This window comes from Macrotis lagotis, chromosome X (assembly GCF_037893015.1).
Source record: "Macrotis lagotis isolate mMagLag1 chromosome X, bilby.v1.9.chrom.fasta, whole genome shotgun sequence".
In the NCBI taxonomy this organism is placed as follows: domain Eukaryota; kingdom Metazoa; phylum Chordata; class Mammalia; order Peramelemorphia; family Peramelidae; genus Macrotis; species Macrotis lagotis.
The window spans coordinates 694,086,621-694,106,232 of NC_133666.1; the positions used below are offsets into that span (position 1 = coordinate 694,086,621).

Sequence of the window (19,612 nt, forward strand, 5' to 3'; positions counted from 1 at the left end):
AAATCTGTCTCGCCCCACCAAGGCCCCCCCACCTTCTTAGAAACAGGAGGGACAACTCTTGACTTTGAAGTCAACATTGAAAATCCAGTAATTCCTTTAAGGAGACAGATTCCAAGGCAACAACCACCAAGCAGGGCCTTAGCACAAAGGAGCACACAGTAACAATAATCACAAGTGATTTAAAAACAGAAACAATCCCTCCTCTATTAACATCGAGTTATGAAGAGAAGTCAATGAAGTCCTGTTCCATGGAAGGAGGACACCCACAGAAATGCCAACACTCCAGACTGACAGCTCCCTCGTGAGCCTAAGGGCACAGGGGGAAGGGGACTGGTGTTCAGAGACCTGGCACTCCAAGTGGCCAGGGATGCAGAACCCTTCAGATGTCACAGACCCTTGGGTTGTCTGGAGCTCATTGGGGTTTGCCACCGCCATTAAGAATGGAAACAAATGGTTAGTTTCAGTCTGAGGCAAAGTGTGGAAAGTACAGGTTCATGAATGTCCTAACAGTTGTCCATGGGTCCCATGTCAAGAACGCCTGATCTAAGAAAATAGACTTCAAGACAGTGTTTTCTTTGAAAACCTAAAAAATGATCTCTGTTCTTAAATGGAGAGGTTGGCCTTCCATGTATAGTAATAACTCACATGAAAACTTAAATGTGTAAAAGATAGAGCCCAAGTCATTATAGTCCAAGGAGGGAAGCAGAGAGTTGTCAGCCTGTTTTTTATTTATTTTAACTTTTCATTTGCAAATTTTTAAGTTTCACATTTTTCTACCACCTTCCCTTCCCCCACCTCCCCATGGCAGTAAACAGTCTGGTAAAAATTGTATATGTACATTTGTGTTCAATAAATTTACATATTAGTCATTTGTGTAAGAAGAATTAGGACTGGTTAGATGGGGGGCCTCCTGGAGAGCAGGGAAGGCTTCTGTCTCCAATTTATATTATATCTTCTATTTTCATCTTGCTTTCATCCTGAATATTCCCTTTTCCTCTACTCAGCACACCATTCCTTCTAACAAAACAAAATAAAGAGAACCCACTCTGGTCTCCAATTGGGCTCACTTGGTTCCTGGGCCCTTTCTCCCCCCATCCTCTATGCCCCCACCCCTCTTCTCCCTCACGGATTTTGCTGCTGCTAGCTCTGCCCACCTAACCAGAGGACAAGACATGGCATGTGACAACAGTCATCAGTTTGCATTTTCCCAAAATGAAACAGTAGGCTCAACTTGGTCTGGAGAACACCTTTTTCACACATACATTAAGTCACAAAGGACAGCAATGACACATGGGAGCCTCTCCTGCGCTCATGAAATGCTGGCAACTGGTGACCTGGGAACCAGTCAGGGATCAAGGCCCCTAGGGGTGAGGAGGACAGAGTGGGAGCTCACCTGGTAATAGCTGATGAGCTCTTCAAGCTCGTCTGCATGGATGACTATGTGGAGGCCACATAACTGGGCCAAGCGGAACTCCTCACCATCCACACAGGCAAAACAGACCTGCAAGAGGCAAAAAGGAGAACTTTGGCTAAAGAAATGAGGCTCAGTGCTTCCTCATGGCATCTCCCCAAAACCTTGTTCCAGCCACAGCACCTGGGTCCTGAACCACAGCAGGGACCCCAGATTATTATTATTCAGCTCCTCTAGGTAGAAGGGTAATGCTCTGGGTAAAACCTTGGGGCTTCCAAAAATGTTCTCCAAGTGAGATTTTTTTCAAGGACCCCAAGGCTAGAAAAATGACTTGTGCAATCGTAAGTCTAGGAGAAAAAACAGAATGAAAGGAGGAGCCAGAGCCTCCAGGAATTGCTGGTGTGGGCCCTCAGGACAGTCCCCTAAACTTCCTTCCAAGGCCAGACCTTGCCAAATATAAGCTACCCTAAAAGGCAAAGTAGAGCAGGAGGATGAGCTAGGGCTACAGCCCCTCTGGATTTGAGCCCATGAAATCCAAGCATGGGCCCAAGCCTGGCTGGATCCCAAGCAAGGCAAGGCAGCTAGACTATCCAGAAAATGGTGCAGCTGCTCCTCATAGCACAGGCCTGCTAACCCTGGAGACCGATCCACTCTTCTCAGAAAGGAGGTGGGGGACAGTGAGTCCATCAGACTGGGGAGGCCTGCTGGCTCTCATGCCATCCTCCACTAGTGGCTCTCCTAGGGAAACCTCCACACCCAGCATACTCTTATTCCCAGCAGCCCAGGTGGACCAACAAAGCCTGGAAGACTAGACCTTCTGGCCCCCTGACAATTTCTGGGAAAGCAGGATGGAAACGTAGCCAAAGATGAATTATCTCAGCTACCTTGACTTCTTTCGGAGAGTTTCTTTTCTTTTCTTCTTCTTCTTTTTTTTTTTGCAAGGCAATGGGGTTAAGTGACTTGCCCAAGGCCACACAGCTAGGCAATTATTAAGTGTCTGAGGCCGGATTTAAACTGACTCCAGGGCCAGTGCTATATCCACTGCACCACCTAGCCACCCCCCTTGACCTCTTTCAGAAGCATGATGAGGTAGGATGTGAGGCTCAAAGTCTTTGTATTTTATTTTTGAAAACAGCTGAAAACCTTTGAATGGGATGAAACCACCAAGAGGGTGGAGAAAAGACAATGACTTGCCCAAGCTCTCCCCTAACCCCCCCCCCCCCAAAATCATAGGGACTTAATGAGGTTAAATTGTTTCTATTTCTACAGGGGAATATGATACTTATAACTCCTAAGAACTTTCTCATTATTATATGATAGCTAGAATGGATCTATGTGTATGTGTATGTGTATAGACAGAGGACACAGTGAGTTGAATATGTAGGGATGATGTCTAAAAAATAAAGGGATAAGAAAGAGGAATGCACTGGGAGAAAGGGAAGGGGAGAAGTAGAGTGAAGTAATTATCTCACATAAAAGAGGCAAGAAAAAGCTTTTACAGTGGAAGAGAAGATGGGGAAGGTGAGCAGTGAGTGAACCTTACTCTCATCAGAATTGGCTCAAAAGAGGGAATAACATACAAACTCAATTGGGAGAAGGTGGGAGAAGGAAATAGAAGAGAAAGCAGTTTGGGGGAGGGTAATCAGGAGGCAAAACACCTTTTAATATGATTTTTTCCCCCAATTGCATGTAAAGCGTTTTTAGCACTCATTTTTTTGTAGGGTTCTGATTCCACATTCCCTCTCCTCTTGGTAGCAAGGAATTTGATATAAATGAAAAAACCCTGAGGAGGAAAAACATGAAACAAATTTTAAAAATTAAAAATAATGTGCTTTTTTTCTTTTTTCATTTCTAGTAGCACAATAGTATTCCATCATAATCACATACCACAATTTGTTGTGCCATTCCCCAATGTATGAGCATCCCTCAATTTCCGATTCTTTACCAGCAGAAAAGAGCTGTTCTAAGTATTTTTGTACACATTGGTCCTTTTTCTTGGTATTGCTAGGTCAAAGGAAATGCACGGATTTATAGCCCTTTGGGTATAGTTCCAAATTGCTCTACAGAATGGGACCCAGGACATCCTGCTTTTGCAATAAGACTATTTTGCTAACTGAGGCACTGACCATGAGAATTCTACTTTTTCAAGTCAAAATAATTATGAAGATCATGAGAACCTCTGGTCTAGTAACAGGTCACCCCACCATCTGGTGAGATACATATTTTGAAAATATTGCATTCCTTTCTTTGTGTCTGTTGCTGGAGTAAGTTTCTGTGAATAGACTGTACCCCCTGAAACCCAGCCAATAGGCTAAAGAGGAAGGGAGTTGGGGTGGGGAAACTGCAGTTAGAATCTTTATAAACCAAACCTGCTGTGCATTTAGCACAGCTAAGACACTATATTGATGTGTCAGCCCTTTTCTTGGGAAAAGTAAATAAAAACTTTAAGTCTCTGAAAATTTTCTTTAGTTTATTTTTTTTTAGGTTTTTGCAAGGCAAATAGGATTAAGTGGCTTACCCAAGGGTCACACAATTATTAAGTATCTGAGATCGGATTTGAACTCAGGTACTCCTGACTCCAGGGCTGGTGCTCTATCCACTGCGCCACCTAGCTGTCCCTTCTTTAGTGTATTTTTATCACACCCAGTTTTGGTACATGGCTGGGAATCAATCCCCTCAACACTCTCCTAGACACAGATACAAGTAGGTGCCAGCTATTGTTTCAGTAGTGCATGATGTAACACCCACGAAGACCCCTTGAGGACTGAGGGAAGAATCCTGAAGAGAGACTCAGTTTGAGCAAAACTAAAAGTCTGAAGACCCCCAGAGGCAGCACAACGAGAGAGAGAGAGAGAGAGAGAGAGAGAGAGGGCCCTGCTGCAGAAGCCGATTTGTGATCTGAAAGACCACCGGAGTAACATAAGTTTGTGTACACAAGCCCAGGCAGCTAAGACCTGTGAGTCAGGGACCTGGACAAGATTGGTGATGCCCTGGGTGACCTGAACTCCACCTCACCTAAGCAGTTCAAGTCTGTAAGGATAGAGGCAGAGGAGCTCCCTAGCAGTTAGAAGCTGTAGGGAGTTCAGAGAAAAAGCCCAAGCTGTTTGAGTCTGTAGGGGATCTGGAGAAACATGGGAGGGTCACATTTAAAGCTTCAAGGAAAAGTGCTGGCTGAGGGCTCTAGGGTCTAGACTTAATAATTGGGAAGAAATACCAAAGAAAAAAGGCAAAATGCAGAAAATGATTAAATACTGTTGACTTGCTTCTTCTCTAATTCTGTGCTGCAAGAATAACTTTTTCTCACTCCCTCCCCTTCTCTGCTGCTAGTCATTTGCCCTGGCCCTTATCTCTTGACCTTGAATGGGAGCAAAAAGGGAATTTATTAAGAAAAAGGATTAACATTTGTAGAAAAATATTTATAGCAGCCATGTTTGTGGTGGCAAAAAATTGGAAATTAAGTTCTTCAATTGGGGAATGGCTTAACGTACTGTGATATATGTATGTCATGGGACACTGTTGTTCTATTAGAAACCAGGAAGGATGGGAATTCAGGGAAGCCTGGAAAGATATGCATGAACTGATGCTGAGCGAGATGAGCAGAACCAGAAAAACACTGTACACCCTAAGAAGCAACATGGGGGCGATGATCAACCTTGATGGACTTGCTCATTTCATCAGTTCAACAGCCAGGGACAATTTTGGGCTATCTGCAATGGAAAATACCATCTGTATACAGAGAAAGAAGTATGGACTTTGAACAGAGACCAAAGATTATTACTGTCAAATTAGAAAAAAAAATTATTATAAAATTTTACTATCTCATACTTTATTTTTCTTCCTTAAGGATATGATTTCTCTGTCATCACATTCAACTGAGATCAATGTATAATATCGAACCAATGTAAGACTAACAGAATGCCTTCTGTGGTCAGGGGGAGGAAAGCAAGAATGGGGGAAAATTGTAAAACTCAAAATAAATAAAATTTTTCTAAAAAAAAAAAAAAGAAAGAAAAAGGATTAAATAGAGGAAATTGTTTTGTGAAGACCTGGTAAAACAAGGGTTAAAAAGAGAATTTATTTGAAGGTATAGAAACAGAAAGCGAGACAGTATTACCAGATAGGAAAGATATGTGTTAAGTAAACAAATCATGAAAGAAATGTTATTTGACACTGAGAAAGCTTTGAGGAAGAAAATTCCAGAGGGACAAAAGAGTTTGGTCTTTGTCTATTCTCAAGTCCATAAATTGATCATATAGAAATGCCAGAAAAAGGAAAACTGAAGCATGTGCTGGAAATGATAGATCATTTAACAGAATGAATCCAAGTTTTCTATATGGTAACATTAGAGTTTCCGGAGTTTATTACTAGATTCTGATAATGTTATTCCAGAAAATGATGGGACAATTGAGGATCTAAAAACAGATGATTCCCCCAGAAAAGATATAGGGCTGTCCCCTTAAAGAGAAGTTATTTGGTTTACTCTATCTGATGAGGGGAACAGGGGATACTCTCATTAGTCTGTGGGATTTTTGAGCAGCTGTTTGCCTTCTCAAAAGTTATACCAGTTAAAATCATGAAATGTTAAATATTAAAATGGAATGGAAAATTTGAATGGAAAAGAATGGTGGAAAAGTATATTAAGGGAAAATGTAAGTTGTTCAGTGTGAGTAACGGGTTTGAAAGACTTGGGAAGAGAATAAAAGGGTCGCAAGAAAAAAATGAAAAGGAATGTAGTAAGCTGGGGTTCTTGAACCATTTGTGAAGTATGGAAGTTGGTTAAAGCATTTGTGAAGTGTGGAGGAAGGTATGAGCAGGTTTGACTTTGTATAAGTAAAAAGATGAATTTTGAGAGCTTTGAAAAGTGATTTAAAAATCAATGTAAGAAGAGAAGTATAGAGAGCTAGAAGTCTAAATGGAGATATGTTTTTAAATGAGGTTGGGGCAATTTGAAAATTGCATTAGGCTGCCACTTTTGTAATATCTGGCAGTGAATTGATTGGAAAGTAATAAACCCTATAATATGAAAAGCTTGACATGAAAGCAATTGCTAGGTAAACGTTAATTTTATTATTGTTTCTTCAATTAGATAACTATAATGGGCTAATCTTCTGTACAAATCTGAAAATACATGTAACCTGAATTAAAAGGAATTGCAAAAATGTGCAATTTTGATTATGATATGGTAATATTCCTAAAGGTTCTAATATTAAGAAATGTTGGTCAGTAAGGATAAAAGCTGTAGTGAGTTGGAGCATTCAAAGGTTAGAATTGCACCAATAACAACAATTTGCAAACTTTCAGGTTTTTGAAAAAGAAAATAAGGATATGACTTTTGGAATTTAAGAGAAATACAAAGAAAATCTTGTAATCATAAAAAGGGATTCTTAGAAACATCCAGTCTTAAGAATTTTTTTGTGTTGTAAAAGTTCTAGGGAGTAAAGGGGAATATACATGAAATTGAAATGTGTTCAGTATAATTAGTAAACTCTGTATAAGAACAGATTCAAACTAAATGTTTTGAGAATTTAAATGGTGTTGTAAGAACAAACAATGAATAGTTTCATCTATCACATTTGTAAAGTTTTATTATGAGAAAACTGGAGAATGCCTTGTCAAGGGTCTATCTTTCTCAAGGTCTTTTTGACCCAGAGTTTGTGAAAAACTGTTTTTCACTTTGTGTTCATGGAACGAAACATATACATGTAAGATCAAAGTAGCTTATTTAATATCCATCATTTAAGAAGAAGAAAATGTATCCTGTTCTATGTAAGTGTAATATTGATATGTGTACAAAACTTTAAATTGGGATTTTGAAATTCTCATATGTAGAAGATTAAATTTGTGAAGAATCTTATTTTCTTTGTGAAAATAAGAATGTATTTGGAATAAGAGGTAAAAATAAGCTTATAAAACAAAAATGTTAAAGAAATTTGCATGTAAAAGATATTTAGGTACAAGGTTAACTTTAAGAGAACCTGTGGTTCTATGAAGCATTAAGAGAATGAGATGTCAGCATGGAAACCTTATGTTCCATGCAGATTAAGAATTAAATGATCAATTCTAAAGAAGCAACATGGCAAACTGAGAAGAATAGTGTATTGGAGATTGGGAAGTGTATCCTAAATGCTAAATACCCTTTCAATAATATTGAGTAAGTGTGAGGGGCACTGAAAGATGATTGGGAAATTGAAAAGTAACTGCTAGTTAGGTAATTTATCAGTGAGTAAGAAGTTGAAAAGTTATGTGATCTACTTTTGTAAATATAAGTGATTTTACTGTAATGATGTCAAAGCTTGGGATTAATAATTGATTGCTTTGTAGGGATAATTGGGAAGAATATCAAAAGTCATGAATCTCAGGGATTCCTGAAATTTTTAAACACTGTGTTGGACCTTGTTTTAGATATGTAGGTCCATGAATAAATGCAATGGAGAGACTGTTTTGAAAAAATCTAGTAATTAATGTGTTATTCTTATTACTATTTTGTTACATTTGGAATTAATAACATATGTTGAGGGGCGGCTAGGTGGCGTAGTGGATAAAGCATCGGCCCTGGAGTCAGGAGTACCTGGGTTCAAATCTGGTCTCAGACATTTAATAATGACCTAGCTGTGTGGCCTTGGGCAAGCCACTTAACCCCGTCTGCCTTGCAAAAAAAAAAACCTAAACCCCCCCCACACATGTTGAAGATTCTGAAAGTAATGATTTCTATTTCGACATGGTTAATAATTTAACAAATTTATTACAGAAAATCATTTGCCAATTATATATGTAAATTGGGATTATTATAATTATATATATCTCAATGCTTTTCTTTGAAGTAAAAGCACCTGAGTAACACGGGAAAGATAAAAATAATGATAATTTTGAGATTTTTCTGTAACAATCTCTATTAGGTGAGAATTCTGGAGATGATCCCCTAGCCAGAGAAGGTATTTATCTATCACATAATACAGCAGGCTAAGAGGAGAAGTCCCTAGCCAAGAGGGCCCCCTGACATACCATGTTTATCTAGGAATAAAGCAGATATGATTTCAGACAAAGACAGGATCTATAGATGAAAAATTAATGCCACCTGGGGAGCAGCTAGGTGCCACAGTGGATAGAGAACCAGTCCTGGAGTCAGGATGACCTGTGTTCAAATCTGACCTCAGACAATAATTACCTAGCCGTGTGACCTTGGGCAAGTCACTTAACTCCATTGCCTTTGAAAAACCACAAAAGAAAAAAAAGGAAATCAGTGCCACCAGAGGGACACTTTCAGAGTAGATATATGCATAGGGGAGGGGGATGATTATGACCCCTCCCATCCAGATTATAATTAGTATTTAGACTTTGAGAACTGGATTCACTTGGAGATAGAATTAGATGCAATTATCATTTCAGATCATAAAACTTTTTTTTTTTTTTTTTTAGTTTTTGCAAGGCAATAGGGCTAAGTAGCTTGCCCAAGGCCACACAGCTAGATAATTATTAAGTGTCTAAGGCCGATTTGAACTCAGGTACTCCTGACTCCAGGGCCAGTGCTCTATCCACTGTGCCACCTGGCCACCCCTGATCATAAAACTTTTAATTGGCTTTTGTTCAGTGTCTGGTACCAGGTATGATCAGTGAAGGAAGTACTGTTAGGTCAATGCTCTTTTGAAGCCCAGAAGCCAGATGGAGATTTGGAGACTACAGGTGCATTGGGATAAAAAAAGTTGAAGGGACAGCTTTTCAGTGTAGCCTGAGGTTGGACCTTTTCTGACTTGATTTCCGCAAATTTGACATTCGAATAATGTTTCACCAGATAAATCTAAAATTTGGCTTAAGGTATTTGACATGACCTCTGCCTGGAAACAGACCCTCAAAGTTATATCTATAAAGGAATTTTCCTTTGATGTCCTGGATCTTTAGAGTAAACCCCTATGAGCAAATCTGATACAGAAATTTTAGGTCACTTGGAGTTCAATAGTTAGATAGGCTAGTGTGTGGTTTTTAATCTCTTCTGTTAGCTATATATTCTGACAAGAATAAAGATCCCTTGATTTTTCAGGATATTTAGGTAAGAAGAATAAAGAGTTTTGTCATCTTAAGATACAATTCTGTACAAAAGCAGTTTCAAATTCTTTTTGTTTTTTAGATTTTTTTTTTCAAGGCAATGGGGTTAAATGGCTTGCCCAAGGCCACATGGCTAGGTAATTATTAAGTGTCTGAGGTCAGATTTGAACCCAGGATTTGAACTCCTGACTCCAAGGCTGGTGGCTCTATTCACTATGCCACTTAGCCGCCCCCAGTTTCAAATTCTACTTTAAAGAAGGGAATGTAAGTCAAGATTATCAGAAGAATCATCTAGAGTAGATTTAGAAATATTCTGGGAAGAAAGGAATTTTATTTTAGTTAAGGATGATTGAATTATTATTTTAATAAGGAGCAAGAGGTTAAAACTGTATGTTACTTGCTTTTTGTTTTTGTTTTTTTTTAGGTTTTTGCAAGTCAAATGGGGTTAAGTGGCTTGTCCAAGGCCACACAGGTCATATTAAGTGTCTGAGGCCGCATTTGAACTCAGCTACTCCTGACTTCAGGGCTGGTGTTCTACCCACTGTGCCACCTAGTCGCCCTGCATGTTACTTGTTGAACACTCTTTGTTCTTAGATGATTATCTAATATATATGTTATAAACAAAAATTTTCATCAATTCATTTGTGCAATGATACAACTAAGGAAGTTAAGAGTGATTTGCTCTAAGATTTTATTGTTTAAATGATGAAAACATGAGTCTAAGTCTGATAAGATGTTGTGAGAAGAGAAAATCTCAGTAAGTCACATGAACTGGAGAGAAATTTTTGGAATGGACTCTGAATATACAGAAAGATATTGAAAGCTCCCAGGGGAAAAAAGAGACCCCAGACAAATTCATCTCTATTTTGTGTCTATGTGTATATGGGTTGTGTGGTCAGGGGATACTACTCCTTTTAATATGTGTAACTTTCCCTGTGACTCTAAAAGTATATCACCCTTACTTATGCTCAATCTTGTTTATTGCCTGTCCATTGTTGAGAAGATGGGTCTCAACTGGACAGGAAGAGAGAATAGAACCTGAGGGGCATGATGAATGTGAGAATCTTGCTGAGGGGATGTATCAAGGATAGTATGAGAGGACTTCAATTATTAATAAATAAGGGGAGGGATTGTGTGGGGAAAGTTCCTTGGGGAAGTCCTCTCAGGGTTAAGAAATGTTTTTTGTCAAGAAAACCTTGCATTCCAAGGGACCCAGGACATCCTGTTTTTGTAATAAGACTGTTTTACTAACTGAGGCACTGACCATGGGAATCTTATTTTTTCTAGTCAAAACAATTATGAAGGTTACCAGAACCTCTAAACTATGTGTCTGTTGCTGGAGTAGGTTTCCATGAATAGACTGTACCCCTTGAAACCCAGCCAGTGGGCTAAAGGGGAAGGGTGTTAGGATGAGCAAACTACAGTTAGAATCTTTATAAACCAAACTTGCTGTGTGTTCAGTGCAGCTCTCTAAGACACTATCTTGATGTGCCTGTTAGTTTGCCCACCCTTTTCTAGAGAAAAGTAAATAAAAACTTGCCTTTGCTCAGATCAGTCTCTGAAAATTTTCTTTAGTGTATTTTTTTTTACACATGGACTCCATAGCTCTTTCAGTGGATGGGGATATAGATGGTATTTCCCATCACAACTCTTTTAGAACTGTCTTTGCATTGTGTTGCTGAGAAGAGCCGGGTCTATCATAGTTGATCATCACACAGTGTTGCTGTTAATGTGTTTAGTGTTTTTCTGGTTCTGCTCACTTCACTCAGCATCAGTTCATGCAAATCTTTCCAGGCTTTTCTAAAGTCCAGCCACTCATAATTTAATAGGACTTCATCAAATACATAACTTGTTCAGTCATTCCGCACTAGATGGGCATCACTTCAATTTCCAATTTTTAAGCAAAATACTTTTAAGGAGGCATGGAGAGAAAGAGAATAGAATAAACAGCCAGGGAACTAGGATGGAGGGAAATACAATTAGCAATAGTAATTCTAATGAAAATTTTGAAGCAAATTTCTCTGATAAAGGCCTCATTTCTCAAACATAGAGGGGTTATAAAAATAAGACCTATTCATTCCGCAATTGATAAATGACCAAAAGATATGGATAGTTTTCAGTTGAAGTAATCAAAGCTAGCTATAGCCATATGAAAAATATTCATTACTGGTTGGAAAAATGCAAATTAAAAAAATAAAAGGACAAATATTGGAGGGGATGTGCGAAAAATGAGATATTAATGCACTGTAGAGTAATTTGGAACTATACCCAAAGGACTATAAAACTAATGCATTCCTGTTGATCTAATACCAAGAAAAAGGACCTATATGTATAAAAATATTTAAAGCAGTTCTTTTCTGGTGACAAAGAATTGGAAATTGGAGGGGATGTCCATTGACTGGAAAATGGCTGAACAAATTGTGGTATATGATTATGATAGAATACTACTGTGCTATAAAGAAAATTTTTTTAAAATGATGAGCAGGACACTCTCAGGACACACTGAAAAGATTTAAATGAGCTGATGCAAAGTGAAATGTACTGTGTACAAAGTAACTGCAATATTATATGATCAGCTCTGAATGACTTAGCTATTCTCAACACTACAATGAAAAATGCTATCTAACCCCAAAGATAGAATAGTGTCTGACAAAACAAAAGCAATTTTTTTTTTACTTTTATTTTTCTTGAGGTTTTTTGGGTCTGTTTTCTTTCACAGTATGATGAATATGGAAGTGTTTTGTGTGATTGCATAGTATAACCTGTTTCAAATTGTTGCCTTCTCAATGAGGGGATGGGGGGAGGAAGGAAGAGAATTTAGAATTCCCAAGTTGTATTTATTTTTTTTTTTGCAAGGCAATAGGGTTTAAGTGACTTGCTTAAAGTCACACAACTAGGTCATTATTAAGTGGCTGAGGCTGAATGTGAACTCAGGTCCTCCTGACTCCAGGGTCAGAGCTCTATCCCCTGTGCCACCAAGCTGCTCCAAACTCCCAAGTTTTAAAAACAAATGTTAAAAATTTTTACATGTAACTGGGGAAAAATAAAATATGAAATAATTTTTTTTTTTTAGATTTTTGCAAGGCAATGGGGTTATGTGGCTTGCCCAAGGCCACGCAGCTAGGTAATTATTAAGTGTCTGAGATCGGATTTGAACCCAGGTACTCCTGACTCCAGGGCCAGTGCTTTATCCACTGCACCACCTAGCCACCCCAAAACAAATTTTTAAAAAAGAAAATAGCTGAAAATGTAAAAATGATAGATGGGGCACAAACAGTCAATGGGTCAGGATAGACGGGGTTTAAAGTGTTACCTCCTTCCAGGTTCTGGTGCTGTTGGCCTTGCGACTGCTGTCCACTGCAGCCTGATACTCTCCCAGATGGACCAGGGTAGATGCCAGGCGGGCAAAATTGGACACATTATTGTAGAGCAGCTTGGCTGCCTCATACATGGCCTCCTCATAGCAGCGGTCACCAACCTAGAGAAATGCTCTGGTTAATTCCATGGAGAAGGAGATTTCAAGTCAACATATAACAGGCAACAGTGGGGAGGCACAGAGGACAGAGGTCTCAGGAGTCCACAGCCAGTCTGGCAAACTCTGCCCTGGAGGAGCAGAGGGACTTCTTTGACACCTGACAGAATGATGTGAACATCTCCCACCCTGGTCACTCTCCAGAGCTCACCCTGGGTCCTCAGAAAGCCTGCCCAAAAGGCTTCTTTAGAAGCAGATCAGCCTCTGGAGTCAAGTTCAACAGAAAGCTCTTGGGCTGGAGGTGGGGTGGGGGGTGGGGGTGGGATAGGGGATGGGGTTGCCTGTGAAATGGGCAGGGATAAGCTTTGGTTACAAAGCCACTGCCTGTGAAGCCCCTCTGGCAAGAGATGCAATTTGAACTCGAAATAAGATTTCTAGATTCAAAGAACTGAGAAGATACCAGCGCGTATATTGTCTAGCTGTGTGACCTTGAGCAAGTCACTCAACCCCACTGCCTTAAATAAATAAAAAAAATAACAGTGACAATTTGACTTTTGCCCTATGAAGGAGCAATACCACTTAGTATTATTAATGGTGGCCAATGGCATAATAAGGTTTTCTTCCTACTCCACAAATAAAAGGACAGTTTTGTCAATCAAATGACAGGAAAAAAAGCCTTTGGGTAGAGGCCTCACACTTGTGGGGCTAGGATTCATTCTCCTGTATGGCAAGAAAGCAGAGGTGGGCTGAAGGAAGACTCTCTGCATGGTCTAGTCCACTTCTCTCAAATGCAGATTAGGGAGATGCTAAGACGGGGAGGACTGTCCCCATAGCCGAGGCAGATGACAAGACTATCCTGATACAGTCTCTTGAATTGACAGCCCTAGCTGCAAAGGTCTAGAAGTTCCAATAGGGCGAGTTCCCTTTAAAGAGGAGGAAGTTGACTAGAGCCCATAAAAGTTCAACTAGCTGAGGGGGCTCCTGAGCCTCAGTGCTGGGCCTCCTGGGGACTCTCGGGCTATCACTCAGTGACATGAAAAGGCTGGCTGACACCAGTGACATCTTGTCATTTCCTAGTCTGATCTTTTATTTTCTGCAAAAGGCTGAAGAAGATCCTTTCCCTATCTCCCAAAGGAGGCAAACTGATGATTCTGGAAGCACACTCTGGGAGAAACAGCCAATTCTTCTTAAAATGATACCGCTTAGACAGCCAGGGGCATGATGGAGTTACACTCTCGGGGCAACCAACCTTTCCTGCAGGTCAATGGTGGGAGGTGGTTGGAAGAACCCTCAAGTCAAAGCCCAAAGATGACGGGGGTAAGGAAGGAGGACCCTGGTCTTGGGGTACAGCTGCTGCTTGACAGTTTAGCCCTGGGCTCAACCTAACCTTGGAACCACTTCCCATGTTGGGGATGAGGAGAATGAAGAAAGAAAACGACTCATTGTTATTCCGACTCTTACCTGTTGGATGTGGGCATTGTTTGGACCATTGATAAACTCCTCCAGTTCAGAGAGGCGATTGGTTTTAGCCAGAGAAAAAATCAGTTCAGTCTCTACATATGACTCTCGGGCCTTTTTCCTGGCCATATGTAAAAATTTCACTAGATCTTCCCAGTTACCTAGAGAAAGAAACACAAACTGTAACCTATTTGGTGAACACTGGGCAGCCCAGTCACTGGAGCAAGTAGGAGTTGAGATAATGGGCCTCTACTCTGGGGAAGCCAGGTAATTTTCCTCGGAACTTGGCCAGTGAAAACAAGAACCTCAAAGTCAACCACTAAGGCAAGGATGAAGTAGGAAGGTTGCTGGCCAGACTATCAGTTGAAGTGTGTGCACCAGACAGAAGCAGCTGTGCAAAGCCCGGGGCCAGAGGGATCAAGGATCAAATGTCAAAAGCCTTCCCCAGAACCAAGGCTCCTAGGTGTGGCACTTTAGGATGTTCAGTCCTCTGGGTCCATAGAGCAGGAAGTGCCTGGAGGAGAAGCTTCCTGACCCATGGAGCTTGAGACATGCAGTGATTCACCCAGGGCCACGCAGCCTCTCTGTGGGGGGCAGCTTCTCAGCCCCCTTGCCCAGGCTGCCTCATCCAAAGTAGCATACCAACAGGAAATCCGGAAAGGGTGGGCCAGGGCTCTTAAAGCTCTGCCATGACTGCTCCAGATTTGCCAGGTTTCAGAGAGCTATAAGGCATTCAAATGGGGCTGAGGAAGAAGATTCTCATTAGCAGAAAGTTAGCTAACCTCTGGCGCCTTGAAGAGATGGGCAGAGGCTCCAGTAAGTCGCATGGCAGTAGTAACCCCACTAGTGATCTGTGGAGAGCAGGTTTTCTAATGGGTCCAGCTGTGCTGGTTAGTAATGCTCTCTGACATATAAACACACCCTCCCCCTGGAATTTTTTGCCTTTTAGCTGGTGCCATCTGTGGCGCAGAGTGGGGGAACGGCGATGCCCTGAAGGGGGGCCATTCACTCACCGTTCCTGCTGGCAGCCTCCACGACTTCCAGGTATGAGGAGGGGTCATCCGCTTTGGTGTAGGAGTCAATTGCCTCTCTCACCAAGTCCTTCTGGAGCTGCGCCCTGGCCAGCTGGCTCCACACAGCCGGTTCGTTGCATCTTTCTGCAAACTCATAGGCACGATCCAGATTCCCGATGTGTTCTATCAGGACCTAGAAGTTGGGAGAATGGCAGGGAGTTAGCTAGTTCTAAGGCTACAGGATTGGGTCAATAAGCTGTAACTTTAAACTAAAAAGTCAATTCAGTTCTGCAACACTCCTATAAACAAGAATCTGCTGCCCAAACCATCCCTTCTGGTCCAGAGAAGGCCCTGGGCTGGGCTGGGGACCACCCACTCTTGGGAGTCTCTCCTGCACCTGGCTGCTGGTATCAAATCTTGACCAAGGGCCTGGAAGATGGGAAGCACAAGTATCTCCTGGGGGGGGGGGGTTAGGCCTGGGGAGGGGGCCACCTCCTGCTGCCAGGGCAGGGCCTTCCTGCTGAGCTTTGCCAGATTCAGCACTCACTGTTCTGAAGGATTTCATTACTAGGTGCTTATGGTTAAAGGGTTTTGAAAAATGGGTCCCTACTTCATACAAACAAGACCCCAAATCGTTCATTTCAATTTGACTCGATAGGGAACATCTAAAAACATCTTGTAAGTGTGTGACGAGAAAACTGGGCTTATAAAAATAGGAGGTATTCTCCTAGAGAATCTTCTTTAGGTGAAACTAATAAAAATGCTGCTCAGCACTTAGAATGTGGGGAGTTCCCAGAATGGAATTCAGAGTCAAGGTAAGCACTGTGAGGGTTCTGACTGTTGGAATTTCCCATCATTAACTCTTCATGCCAAGGTGGGTAGGCCTCTTCTCATCCACACCGGATCTCACCCCTCGGACTGCATGTGGTGTGGGGACATCTCACCAGTCCTCTGGGGCTGGTCTCACCTGCACGGCCGACGTATTCACGTCAAACTTCCTGAAGATGGCAAAGGCTTCCTCGTAGAGCTCGTTGCTGATGGCGATGTTGGCGATGTCAGGAGCATCGTAGTTGTCCAGGCGATTGACGTACTCCATCACCCGGGTGCGGTCAGCCTTGATGGCCGTCAAAATGAGGAGATTCTGCAGATTCCTGGGGAAGAACCAAATGGGGGTGGGCGGGTCAGAGGGCCTTCCTGAAGGGAGCCAGGTCCAGACCCAGGAAGACCACTCTTCCACTTCAGACAAATCCTTGTCATTTCCTCCAGCCTAAAGAAGAAGCTAAAGAAAACCCAGTAGGCCAGCTAAGCAGAGGAAGGTGGGACCCAGGAGCACAATCACTGTGTACACCGAGAGCACTTGTGCCAGAAGAGAGATACAGGAAGGCTCCAGAGAGGAGATGGACAATGGGGAAGAGCCAACCAGGGGGCCACTATGGGGCATAGAGAGACAAGTGGGGGGCAGGGGTGGAGGGGACCTGGCAGAGGAGCAGGTTGCTCCATACAGCAGACACGGGGGCCATCTGTACCAACTGTGCCCATGGAAGCTAAAATGTCAGCAGTGATATACTGGCCCCTCAATAGGGTGGTCTCTAGGAAAACTCCACCTGATGGAAATGAAAATTCTATCCCTAAAAGTTGGAGGGGCTCTAGAAGGGAGGGGAGGGTGGTGTGAAGCAGAGGCAGCATTTGTCATGGCTCCCTGAGGTGGCCTGGACAGAGGGGCCAGTGCAGGTGGCAGGCCAAGGAGGCCAGCCCGAGGGGCACCCCACATCTCACCTGTGCTCACTAAACACAGAGTTATCCAGGACAATCTTCTCGAGGAGCTCGATCAGCTCACTGGGCAGGTCAGCTGTCATGAAAGCTTTCACAGTCACAGAGACTTCTTCAGGATCCTGGGTTTCAGACAGAGCCGTTTGCACCACCTGGGTTTAAACGATATTTGAAAGAGGATTCCAATTAGCTTACAACAAACAACTGGTGGTGAGCGGTCAGAGCTGGGAGGACTTGGCAGAGGCCAGGGGAGAGGGAAAGCCAGGTCGGAGGCCAGGGACAGCCATAGTGTGCGCCTGCACCCCACCCCCCGCCTTCAGGCCTTCTCCCTAACTACACTGTGATGGAGGCTGTGGCGGCGGGGGGGTCATCTTCTAGGCAGCATTGCATATTGAGAAAAGAAAAAACAGCTCCATGGGTTAAGGACTACCACGGGAAGGTAACCAACCCATCCTGGGTGAGCATAAGTGTTGAGGAAGAAATGTCAGGGGGACTGCCATGGGCATCCAGCAAGGACCCAGGCTGCCTCCCTCATGCCCATGCCCTGGTGTGGCATATTTCATTGGTCAGGAGGCTTCCCCTTTCCTCAAACCCAGGTCTGCTCCCAGTTCAGCCACCAAGAAACATTCACATCCCCTTTCTCCCCCCCCAGTCCCCATTCTGCCTCAAGCTCATTTCCCCCAGGTTGAACAGCTCCTCCAAATCCTTCCTTTTTCCCTACATGGTGTCCTCCCCTGAAGAAGTCAGAGGGGCACAAGGCCCCTTGAATGGGCTGAAGGATCTATTTTTGGTGTCCAGGGAAGCAGAGAGGACAAGGAAGACATAGAAGAAGAAATGATGGTTCCAAGGGACTGAGGGTCTGGCTGGGGACTCCCCAGCAGCAAGCCAGGACACAATGCTAGAGCTTGAACCCAACCAACTTGGCTATACCTATCTCACGAGGACTTTGAGATCTAATCTGATTAAGAGGTTTCTCAGAATCACTGATTTTCATTGCTAGGCACAGCTGTATGCCAACAGAGATAAATGGCATCTAGTCTCTGCTCCTAAAGGCATCTGACATGCAAATCCTTGAATGGTTAAGAATGGAGCCTGCCCATCCACATTCAAGAGCAACCTGGAGATGCAACCTCATCGAGTCCCAAGTTCATGGAATTTTACTGGATCAAGACTATAGATGACTATTTTACCTCTATCTGAAGAGGTCAACCTTGCAGAATAGCCAGCTTTGGTTGGAGACTGCCACCCCTGGACATGCCAAACAAGCTCAAACAGAAACTAAAATTTAAACTCTTGAGAAGCCACCTTGAACTGGTCACTCTCCAGGGAGAGGAGGAAGACAAACGCCAGGCAGAAACCCCCAAAATGACATCCACAGCCAGGGAGCATTCTAAGCTACCAAGGAGCATTGCCACATGGGTGGCCTCACCAGGGAGGCAGGGGATAGAGACAAAGCACACAAACATGCCTTTATATAGCACTGGCTCTGGGGACAGTGGGGACCTCCAGGTCAGTAATAGATGAATAAGAGTGAAGAGAAGATAGCATTTCATTTATTTCTCTATTGCCCAGAAATGTGGCTGGGGGTGTGGTTATTTCTTATTTTAGCTAAGAATGGGGCCTGTTGCTGGGAAAATTCATCTCAAGTTAACTATGGCTCCAGGGTCACCATGGGGTGTTACAAGGTGATTCCAAGGCTGAGGATCCCTAAGACTATGATCTGGGAACCACCCGAAGATCTCATTCTGTTCCACCAAACCAAAGCCACTCAGGACCAAGTCACTGGCTATGTTTACACAAAGAGTGCGAGAACCACAATCCCCAAACCCAGGTCTCCTGACTCACCATCCATACACCTTTGCAAGGAAGAGTTTATAAACTAATGGGGAATACATAAAAGCAGAAACCTTCAAAGAAAGAAGCCCCCCAAGGAGAATGAAGCTAATGGAAGGCCTGCTGGCAGGAGAGGTAGGTCTGTTCACAGTTGGATGGATGACAAAGCAAGGGATGAGAAGCTGAAATAATGAGGCCTCCCCTGGTGTCCCGCTAATGACGGCTCTTCGTGACCACTAGAGCATCTTCAGATCAAACATCCAGAGGAGTTGATAGGATTTCGATGACTTTGAGGAGGAAACCTGGAGAGGTCAGTCCAGTCAAGAGCCACCACGTGTCTATGGCAGATTGTTTCAGAAGAGGCGCTGCAGTGAGCAGGCTCTGGACTCCATATGCAGGGTCGCCGGCAGCTTTGGCTCAACACTGACGATGGCCACATCATTGCAGGAGAGGGGGATGAAGAAATGGGACAAAGTCTCCAGGAAGCAGAGAAGGCACCGGAGGTGCAGGCAAGCCAACAACTAGGACCACTGAATCCTAGACTCCCATTTTCTCCAGTCTCATCCTGTCCTCAACTGGGATGGTCTCTTTTTCTTTAAAGCAAGGAGGATATTT

At 42.8% G+C, this 19,612-nt stretch overlaps 1 protein-coding gene across 5 annotated transcripts in view; it reads right to left on the reverse strand.

Moving 5' to 3' along the window:
- CLTCL1 (clathrin heavy chain like 1) overlaps positions 1–19,612 on the reverse strand; it is an 81,372-nt gene that overhangs the window by 15,767 nt on the left and 45,993 nt on the right. For all 5 annotated transcript variants that reach the window (XM_074206457.1, XM_074206456.1, XM_074206460.1 and 2 more), the window contains exons 19-24: positions 17,171–17,316; positions 16,362–16,545; positions 15,395–15,587; positions 14,385–14,542; positions 12,765–12,929; positions 1,394–1,501 (exon numbers count right to left, since the gene is read on the reverse strand). In XM_074206457.1, coding sequence (XP_074062558.1) covers positions 1,394–1,501; positions 12,765–12,929; positions 14,385–14,542; positions 15,395–15,587; positions 16,362–16,545; positions 17,171–17,316 — 954 coding nt within the window. The remainder of the gene's footprint in view (positions 1–1,393; positions 1,502–12,764; positions 12,930–14,384; positions 14,543–15,394; positions 15,588–16,361; positions 16,546–17,170; positions 17,317–19,612) is intronic.